The sequence below is a fragment of the Alligator sinensis genome, unplaced genomic scaffold, assembly GCF_000455745.1.
Source record: "Alligator sinensis unplaced genomic scaffold, ASM45574v1 scaffold707_1, whole genome shotgun sequence".
Lineage (NCBI taxonomy): Eukaryota > Metazoa > Chordata > Crocodylia > Alligatoridae > Alligator > Alligator sinensis.
Genome location: NW_005842065.1, coordinates 2,205,811 through 2,215,183, shown reverse-complemented (window position 1 = coordinate 2,215,183; position 9,373 = coordinate 2,205,811). Strand labels below are relative to the sequence as shown.

Here is a 9,373-nt window from a genome sequence, read left to right as displayed (position 1 = left end):
ATTGCGGAGAAAAGCCCCCACAAAGCTTCCCCCGCCTCCCCCCAGTCTGAGGCTGGCCGCAGAGTTGCATCCGGAGTGGAAATGCAGCCACCTCCGGGGCGGGGGCAGCGGCAGCGGCAGCGAAGCGAGCTGGGGCAAAACTGCTGGGCTCAGATGCAGAGGCCCCGGGGAGCCGGGCGGGGGCCCAGACTCGAGGCTCTGCTGGCTCCCACACCTCTTTTTGCTCCCTGTCGGGGCTTGGAGCCTCCCCCAGAGGTGGGCGCCAGTTGCAGGGCTCCCACCAAGGCTGTAGGAGAGGTCCATGCTCGTGGGATGCGCCAGGGTTTCGTGCCCGGGCCGGGGCTGGCAGCCCTTGCACCACCCCACAGCCCTGACAGTGCCTCATCTTCACAGTGCTCGGAGCACCTTCCACCTCCTCAGGTCCTGCTGAGACCCTGCAAACTCGGTCGTGGGGGGGGCCCTTCCCCGCTGCACTGTCCCTGCTGCTGCTGGTTGCAGCCCGGGACCAGCAACCCCCAGTTCCCCCGACATGGTCTCCTCAGAGGTCTCCCCGGCCAGGGAAGCTGCAGACTCTCAGGCACTGGAGGGGCTCCAGGAGAGGCTGGGCAACCCCTGGTGGGGGATGATCTAGGCCCAACAAAACGTGTGCTCTGCTGTGGCGATTTCCCAGGCTTGGGGGCTTTGCTGGTTTCCCCCCGCTCCTCTTTTCTACTACCCGTGTGTGTGGTGTGGGGGGTTAAGCCTCCTTGGCTGTTGGCTGCAGCCCAAGCTGGGGATGGTGACTAAGCTGTGCCAATGCTCCTGCTGGGACCAACCCTGAAGGTCTTGCCCCTGCACTCAGGGTCAGACTGATGCCCCCTGGTCAGACTGGTACAGACTAGGGGAGTTTCCCTCCCCTTTGCAGCAGGCGCATGACCTCTGCCTGGGATCTCTTGAGTTTCTATGAACCCCCTTTGCAGCAGCAGGACGTTGGCGGCCATGGCCCCCTTGCTGTCTCTGTGGCAGGGGTGACTGTCATGTTGCTCAGAGGTCAGACAGTGCATTTGTCTGGGGTGGTTTGGACACAGCTGATCCCGCCTCAGGCAGGGGATGGACTGGATTTGACCTCTTGGGGTTTTTGCCAGCCTCACTTCTCTGTGATTCTATGATTCTCACTCAAATCAGTTGTGGGTGCCTTGTATGGGACCTCAGGCTGGCCCATCTGCCCCCTGTGAGGCTGGCACTGGCTGTGAGACAAGGTGCTTGGGTCTCTGCAGGGCAGGTGTGTGGTGTGGGGGGCTGAAAAGTGGCTGCCTTCAGTGGGGGAGTAGTACTTCCTGGGTGCAGAGCAGGGCAGGACCTGGCTGTGCCCAGGCTTTGGTGAATCCTTGCCAACCCCCTTCCCCAAAATGGACCTCACTGGCATTTTGATGCCACCTCCTGGTATCTGTGCCCCTCCCAGCATGCCTTGACCCCTGCGTCCCCAGCATCACCCCCCCGAGCCTGTGGTCCCGTTCGGGGGCTCCGTGGACCTCAACTGCACCTGTGCAAATGCCAGTGAGCTGAACTGGGAGGTATCGGTGCTGAAGAAGACACAGCAGGGGCCTGGCTGGGTGTCCCTGAGCATCACCAACATCTCAGACTGGAGCCCAGTGGACCTGAAGTGCTACAGGCAGGGGGGCCTTGAGGGCCGGGCCATTGTCGAGGATATGCTCCATGTTTATGGTGAGCACTGACCCCCAATTGCCAGCACCCTGCCAGGGTAGGGGACCTTCAGCACCCCCCAACCCAAGTGCTTTCATGAGGGTCTCCAAGCCAGGGAAAGCACTTTTGAAAAGTTCCATGGCAAGCAAGGGGTTAACAGTGGGACACGGGAGTCCTGGTTCTGCCCGCTAGGCTCCACTCCTGCCCCAGAGGCAGGATCACAATCTAGGAACCACAACTTCTAGCCCTGCATCCCATTCAACCTCCCCCCTCTCCCATTTCCAGCTGGGAAAAAGAACCCAGGAGTCTGGACTCCCAGCATCTCTATCTTTGCATGTTTGAGCCTGTCCTTTCCCAGAGAACCCAGGAGTCCAGAGTCCCAGCCCAGCTAGAGGCCCCTTCCCCTGTCCAGCTCCCTGTGATCTCTGCTCCATCTCCCGACAGAGCTCTCCCACCTTGAGATCCACCCAGATGCTGAGATTGTGGCCAGGCGCAAGGGGCAGGTCTTTTGCCATGTCTATGCCCGCACATCCGAAGTGTCAGAGCCTGACCTCACCTTGACACTGAGCAGCGGTGGCCATGAATGGCTCAGAACCCACAGGAATCACTCTCTGCAGTATGACTTTGTGCTAAATCCTGAGCAAGATGGTACCGAGCTTGTATGTGAGGCCAAGCTGCACCTGGGCCAGCAGGAGTTGTCTGTGAATGCCAGTGTCACTCTACGTGTCTGGGGTGAGCGGGGCTGAGAGAGGGGTTAGCATGGGGTCTGAAGTGCAGGATGCCTTGTTAATTCCTGGATCATGCTGGGGAGAGGGTGCTGGGGTCTGGGAGTCAGGATTCACAGGTTCCCTCCCAGGTCTGGAAGGGGAGTGGGATGGGGGGGGTTGCTGGGTTGGAGTAGTGGGAGGTATGGTGCTTAGCCAAGACACCTGGGTTTGTTTGTTCAAAGCTGTGTTAGAGCTGGGGGTGGTGAAGGGGAGGAGCTGCCTGGGTGGCCCCAAGAATCTGCTCAGCTCCCGCAAGTACCAGGTGGTGGCTTTGCCACTGAGGGAGTCCTAGCTCTGTGCCCCACATCCCCTCTCATTTGGGACTGGAATTGTGGCCCTGAGGACCCCCTGCACCAGCCCGGCAAATGACTCCTCCTCTTCCCCTCCCTCAGCCATACCCTACAATGTCAGTGTCTGGGCTGAGCAGATGTCAGTGGCAGCTGGTGGCAACATTGTGGTGCAGTGCCATGCACAGGGGAACCCACCACCTGTGCTGCACTGGGTGCTGCCTTCTGAGGATGGTGTGCGGCGGCTGGACAATGACAGCATTGTGACCATCATCACGGCCCAGAGTGCCCACAACGGCACCTACAAGTGCGTGGCTGAGAACCGCTTTGGGAGTGTTACGGGCCAGACTGACGTGGTTGTAGAAGGTGAGAAGCTGTGGGCACTGGGTGAGTTCTTCCCTGAGGCTGCAAGCTCCACCTGAGAGAGTGAACCAGCTGAATGCTGGTGGGTGGGGGGGAGGAGTGGGGCACTTCTAAAGGGGGTAGATTGATCAGTGCTTGTAGGTGGTAGGCAAAGAGATGCCTGATCTGGGGACAAGTGGATGTGTGCCAGGATTTAGTGATGGATGGATGCTAGCATCTCCTGATGGATGGACAGATGGATGGATGAATGAATACCAGGATGTAGCGATGGTTGGATGGACAGATGGATGTGGACGATGGATGCATGCTATCGCTGGAACCCTGAAATCACCAATTCAATGGTTACTGGTGCTAGCCAATCTGGACCCTCCAGGCATTCACCCCAACGAAGCTATATACAGAGAGGTTGTGCTCATGAATGACAACCCAGACCTCCTCATCTATGGATATTTAAAGAACCTCCCAGCTTACCAATTGGTCTCTCAGAAACCTTTGAGGACACATATATACAAGGCCTTATAGGACATGACAGTGGAGCAACTTGGAGGAAAGCATGGAATGAAACCACCACTCAGAATAAACATCTTATTTCTGACCCAACAATAAATCCTTCTGGTTTCAACTTTCCACAAAAAACATGGAAGGTTCTCAATTGGATCTGAACTGGGCATGGCTGCTGCAGTCACCTGATGCACAGATGGTGTATGAGGAGTTCTGCAGAATGTGACTAGCAACCCTGATCAAAATATGGACCACATAACATTCTGCCATCTATACAAATTTGATGGTGACATTACAGAGATACATTCCCTTTCCTCAAAAGCATTAGAGTGGTTAACTAACCTTAAAATAGACTTATAATTGTTGCTCTAAGTCAGCCATATGAGAGAGAGAGAGAGGGATGGATGGATGGATGGATGCTAGATCTAATAATGGATGGACAGTTGGATGGATGGATGCTAGGCTCTAGCTGGGAAGATACATAGATGCCAGGATCTAGTAAGGGAGGGATGGATACTAGGATCTAGTGGTATATGGACAGATGGATGGAAGGATGCTAGGTTTTAGTGATGGATGGGTAGATGGATGAATCTAGTGGTGGATAGATAGATAAATGAACAAACAGATGCTAGGATCTAGTGATGGGGAGGGTGGCAGAAAGTGATGGGCGGAGTGAGCAGGATGGAGCAGGGGAGCTGGGGCCACAGCTGAGTGCAAGCCTGGAGGAGCTGCTCAGTGACTGGAGGAGGAGAAGGAGGGGAAAGGAAAGGGAGAGGGGGACAGGGATGGGGGAGGTCTCCCCAGTCCTGCCTGGTGGAGGGTGCCAGCCTCACCGCCATACTTCAGGCACAGGGAAGTCAGCTGCTCACTGCCGTGACACCCACACTTTTTGTCCTGTTTCTTTCACAGCCTCCTATCAAGTCTGGGTTGCACCTGTGGTGGTCGTGGTCATGCTGATTGTTGTGGCGGTCAGTGGCTTCCTCTGGTACTGGTTCAAGTAACCGGGCTGGAGTACAACAACGGCTCACCTGGGGACTCCGGGCCTGTGCCAGTGCCCTCTGACTGCATTGGCCAGCCCCCAGCTCCTGCTTCTGCTACAAGCTGCACAGCCCACCCCACCACACCCGCCCAGGTTGATGGAAGATGAGGGTCATGCAGGAGGGCTCAGCTGGCTGGTCCAAACCACACCACTGAGTTCAGCAGCTTTGCATCCAACCTGCCCATGTCCCGGATCTGCTGTGACCACTGTTGCCACGGGGTCCTGGTTGGGAATGGGGCCTGCATGGCCATGGGGCATCCCTTTTACCTGCTGGGAGCACCTGCTGGCAAAGCTGATGGCCTTGGATTGGTGGTTGAAAGTCCACAGGAGAACAAGGAGCTCCATGAAAAGTTGCTCACATGGGAAACAGGCAGAACTCTCCATCCTCGGTGTCATCTGGATCGGCTCCAGCTGGATCATCCACTGGGGGGTGCACACGAGCAAGGGTGAATCTAAGGGGGCTGTGAGGCAGTTACCCCCTTCAGTTCCTGCTTCCAGCTGCCTGGGAGGGGCAGCAGCATTTCTTCTCCTCCTTCCTGCCTCATTATAATGTACCTGATTCCTGCTATTCTCAGTTGCTAACAACCCTCTCTCCTTTTAGTGGCTCCATTAACCAAATTCTTTTTGCTATTCCAGTGTATCTGCCTGTCAGCTCCTCCACATACCGCTTCTCATCTGTGTCACAGCTGGGCCCACTGGTTTTAGTCCTACCTAAAAACCTTAACTCAGGTGTGCTTGCATTAACTCAGGTGAACATTGGCTCAAACCCAGTCATACCCCATTCCCTCTCCCTTTCAGCCTCTGCTCTCTGCCACCATGCGACACAGGAGACTGGGCAAGAGGGACCTAGGGTCTGGTAAATGGCAGTTCTTATGGTCTTCTCTTCATAACATTAACTCAGACGTGGAAATGACTGACAGTGTAGCATTGTCAAGATGCTTCAGAAGGCCAGCCCCAGCCTCTAGTATTTTTGCTTTGATCTTAAACAGAATACTCAAGCCCCAAGCCCCTGACAGAGTAATACAGCTTCTAGCTTTTTTTTACCTGGATGAACAATGTGTGCTGTGTTTTATGGGAGGATGCAGCACCATCTCCAGCCAGTTACTTTCTGCTCTGAGTCATCATCACTTTGGTTCTGAGTCTCTGGGAAGTGCAGAAGCTGCTGACTTGCTGGGCACTAGGTCATAGTCTGCTCTGTCCTGAGGTTAGGGAGGGGGTCATGGGACTGTGATTTCAGGTTTGCAAAAAGCCCTATGGCTCCACTCACTCTATGTATTCAAGGCTTTTACCAGCAGCAGCTGGAGCCTTGGAAAGGACCAGGATTGGTGGGTGGCAGAGCTGCCAATGCCCCAGTGCCCACAGCACTGGGCCCTTTGTCTTGGGTCTGTATAAGTTTGGAGTCTGGGTGAATGCAGGCACCTCTCAGGTCACAAGGCCTGGGTGCTGCCTCTGTGATGGGGCATGAAACTTCCATCCCTGGTGGGGTGAGAGGGTCTGGCCCTGGGCCAGTGCTGTTCACCAGCAAAGGGAGGGCTTGATGTCCATTTTAGAGGTGGGGAGAGTGGGGCACAGGAGAGACAGGCTGGAGGTCACTGGGAAGGCGAGCAGCAGATCAGGAAACAGCATCCAGGAGTCCAGCTGCAGCATCTCTCAGGCTGTGCCAGGGTATCTAAGGCTGCAGCTCTAATGCTGTGAGCTCCCAGGTACAAGCCCCAGCAGGATGCTATCGGGATGGCAGGGGGCTGGGGGGACCCCATCTTGCCTCCTGCAGGGGGATGCCACCTGGCTTCTCTCCCACTAGTTCCTTGTCCCAGTTGCCACAGGGGGGTGCCAGAAACTCAAGGGTGCCCAGGCTGGCCACAGCTTCCACCTTGAAAGGTTTTGCAAACCAGGGGAAGTTGCAGCCCTGAAGGGATCCTCTACTCTGCTCTCCACTGCCCCACCTGGGCCACTCCCTGCAACCAGCCCACCCCTCAAGCTACCTCTCATGCCCTTTTAGAGCTGCAAGGACCCATGGGGCATCAGGGAGGGGGCCGGTGGAGGGCTGTGGGTATCTGAGCTCTGTTGCAGACAGGAAAGGGCTTCCCTGGTCTGGTTCTGGCAGGGTGACATGGCCCTGCTGGGTGTGATGTGGCACAGTGGCCTGGGTGAGAGGCATGGGTCCAAGTTCAGTGCCCATGAGCACCAGGCCCTTTATTTGCTGAAAGGGAAGTTGATTCAGTCTGCTGGATGATGGGAAGAGAGTGGGAGTTTCTTCACCAGCTGGGAAAACCAGGCCTTTTCTACACTGGAAGGGCTTGTCTACAGCCTTCTTCCAGCCACAGGCTCTGCCCGTATCCAGCCACCCGCCCCCCAAAGCTCCAGGCTCCTGGCCAGCCCAGCCTCCCCACCCTATACTATGCAGTGGCTCTGGTCCCTGGCTTAAAAGCTGGGCTGTTTTTAAAAAATCTATCTATCTATCTATCTATCTCGCATTACTTCTACCAAAACTGTCCTGTGGCAGCTATGGCTCACCTGACAGTATAACAGTCATCATTGCCATTACATCATACACATTCCCATCGCAGTATCCACACCATGCACCTGCACTCCTGCATGTTTGTGTGACCATTAGCCTTGTCTGTCACAAACATGCAACCTTTTCCTGCACCCTAAGCTTACCCCCCTCCCCACTCCTCTACCCCTGTCTATTTATTTCCTAGTTCTTTCAGTTGTCACTGTCTTCACTGTCCTCATTGCTTTCTTTCTCTCATTGTCTCTGCCGCCTTCATCATCATCACCATCATCATCATGATTGCTCTCTTCAGAGGGTCCATGCCTGAAAAGTCTGGGCCAGTCCATCATCTAGATGATCCCTGCCATCTCCTCCCAAACATCTTTCACCACTTTCTTGTAGTACCCTTGAGTATTGTTCAGTCACATTTTGACACAGGCATCTATTGGGGGCTGTGTGCCCATATACAAGCAGGAAATCCTGGCTTTCCACAAGGCATCTCTAAAGCAGGAAATTAATTGGTTGAAGTGGGCCATTGGGGGTCTCCTTTTGCTTGGACAGTTACTCAAACAGTTCCACTTCTGTGGACAGAGTTGTGATCCCTGTCACCATCTTGAGGAGTATAAACATTTTCCTCCACACCCCTTTGGTGAAAGAGCAATACCGCTGGAGGTGGTTGATTGCTATGCTTTCCATGAGCAGGTTTTCCTGGGGCAATATGGTTGGTTTTTAACTGCCCCTTTACATAATGCCTCACTTGCACCAAGAGCATGCAGTGGGCTACTTGCAAGTTCACATCTCCGTGCTTTTTCTGCAGGTCCTTGTGGAAGATCCTCTCTCCCACGGCGTGGCATCCATCTTTGGAGAGTAGGTCCATGGTTAACACTACATCTCATTGCCTCACTGCCTTCTGCATTTTGCAGTGTTTCATCAGGGTCACCAGACCTCCTTTCTGTAGTTTGTACTTAGTCACAAACTCCTGGAAGATCGTTTTAGGCTCATTTCAGGCTCAACATTAGGAAAATCTGCTTCACAACTAGGGTGTCCAGACTGTAACCATTACTCCTAGTTTTCCCCAAGGGTGCCCCAGTGAACAGTTGTTCACCGAGCCCTAGATGTATGCTTCTGATGTAGCGGTAAGCTACTACCAAGTCCCCTCTTGGCCTTCTCTTTTTCAGGCTGAAGAGTCCCAGGTCCCTCAGCCTTTCCTTGTATGGCTTACCGTGCAAGTCTCTGATTATATGGTTAGCCCTTCTCTGGACTTTCTCAAGATTTACCACGTCCTTGTTAAGGTGCGGAGCCCAGAACTGGACACAGTACTCCAGCTGTGATCTCACCCGTGCTGAGTAGAGCTGAGTACAGCAGGAGAATCACTTCTTTGCAATGGTTTTGCTGGAGATGCATCAATTGATGCATGCCAGTGTGTTGTTGGCCCTGCTGGCTACAGCATCGCACTGCTGGTTCATGTTCATACTGTGGTCAGTTATTATCCCCAGGTGTGTGGTGCAAGTGATGCAGGATCTTCAGTCGTGCTGCCTGATGAGAGGCAGCAGTTGCACAAGCACCCATGTCATGAGTTTTGCCTGTGAGCAGCTAGGGGTGCAGGGCCCCAGAACCCCCCTGCACCTGTCTCTTTGAAAGCTGGCAGGCTTCATGGCCTCAGCAGGGGTTATCATCCCTGCAGCTTTCACCCTGCAATGCCTTAACACACACCATGTCACCCATGTCATGAGTTTTGCTTGTCCGCAGCTTGAGGTGCAGTTTCCTCCAAACCCCCATACCTATCTCCTTGAAACTTGGCAGGCTTTGTGACCTCCACAGGGGCTACCACTCCTATAGTTTTGACCCCACTGTGGCTTAACACATACACATGGCATGAGTTTTACTTTCAGGATTTTGGGGTACAGCTTCCCTGAATTCCCTGCACCTATCTCCTTGAAACTTAGCAGGGTTTGTGGCCCCCAAAGGGGCTAGCATGCCTGCAGTTTTGACCCTGCTGTGGCTTAACACATACAGATGACACAAGTTTGGCTCTCAAGACTTTGGGGTACAGTTTCTCCGAACCCCTGCATCTATCTTCTTGAAACTTGGCACACTTTATGCCCTCAGACAGGGCTACCATTTCTGCAAGTTTTATCCAAATATGGCCAGAAATGACAAAGTTATAGGCTGTTTCAACCTTCCCCATTATAGCCTATGGGCAAAATGTCGAAACAGTGTCAAAACGGTGAAATGTTTC

At 54.2% G+C, this 9,373-nt stretch overlaps 1 protein-coding gene across 1 annotated transcript in view; it reads left to right on the top strand.

The window, feature by feature from the left end:
- The window catches only part of LOC106722186 (hemicentin-2-like), an 8,442-nt gene extending 267 nt beyond the window's left edge, over positions 1 to 8,175 (top strand). The window contains 5 exon segments of the mRNA XM_025203805.1: positions 1,442 to 1,477; positions 1,480 to 1,704; positions 2,128 to 2,415; positions 2,843 to 3,103; positions 4,511 to 8,175. Of these exon segments, the coding sequence (XP_025059590.1) occupies positions 1,442 to 1,477; positions 1,480 to 1,704; positions 2,128 to 2,415; positions 2,843 to 3,103; positions 4,511 to 4,602 (902 nt within the window). The 3' untranslated portion in view covers positions 4,603 to 8,175.
- Positions 8,176 to 9,373: the final 1,198 nt, after the last annotated feature.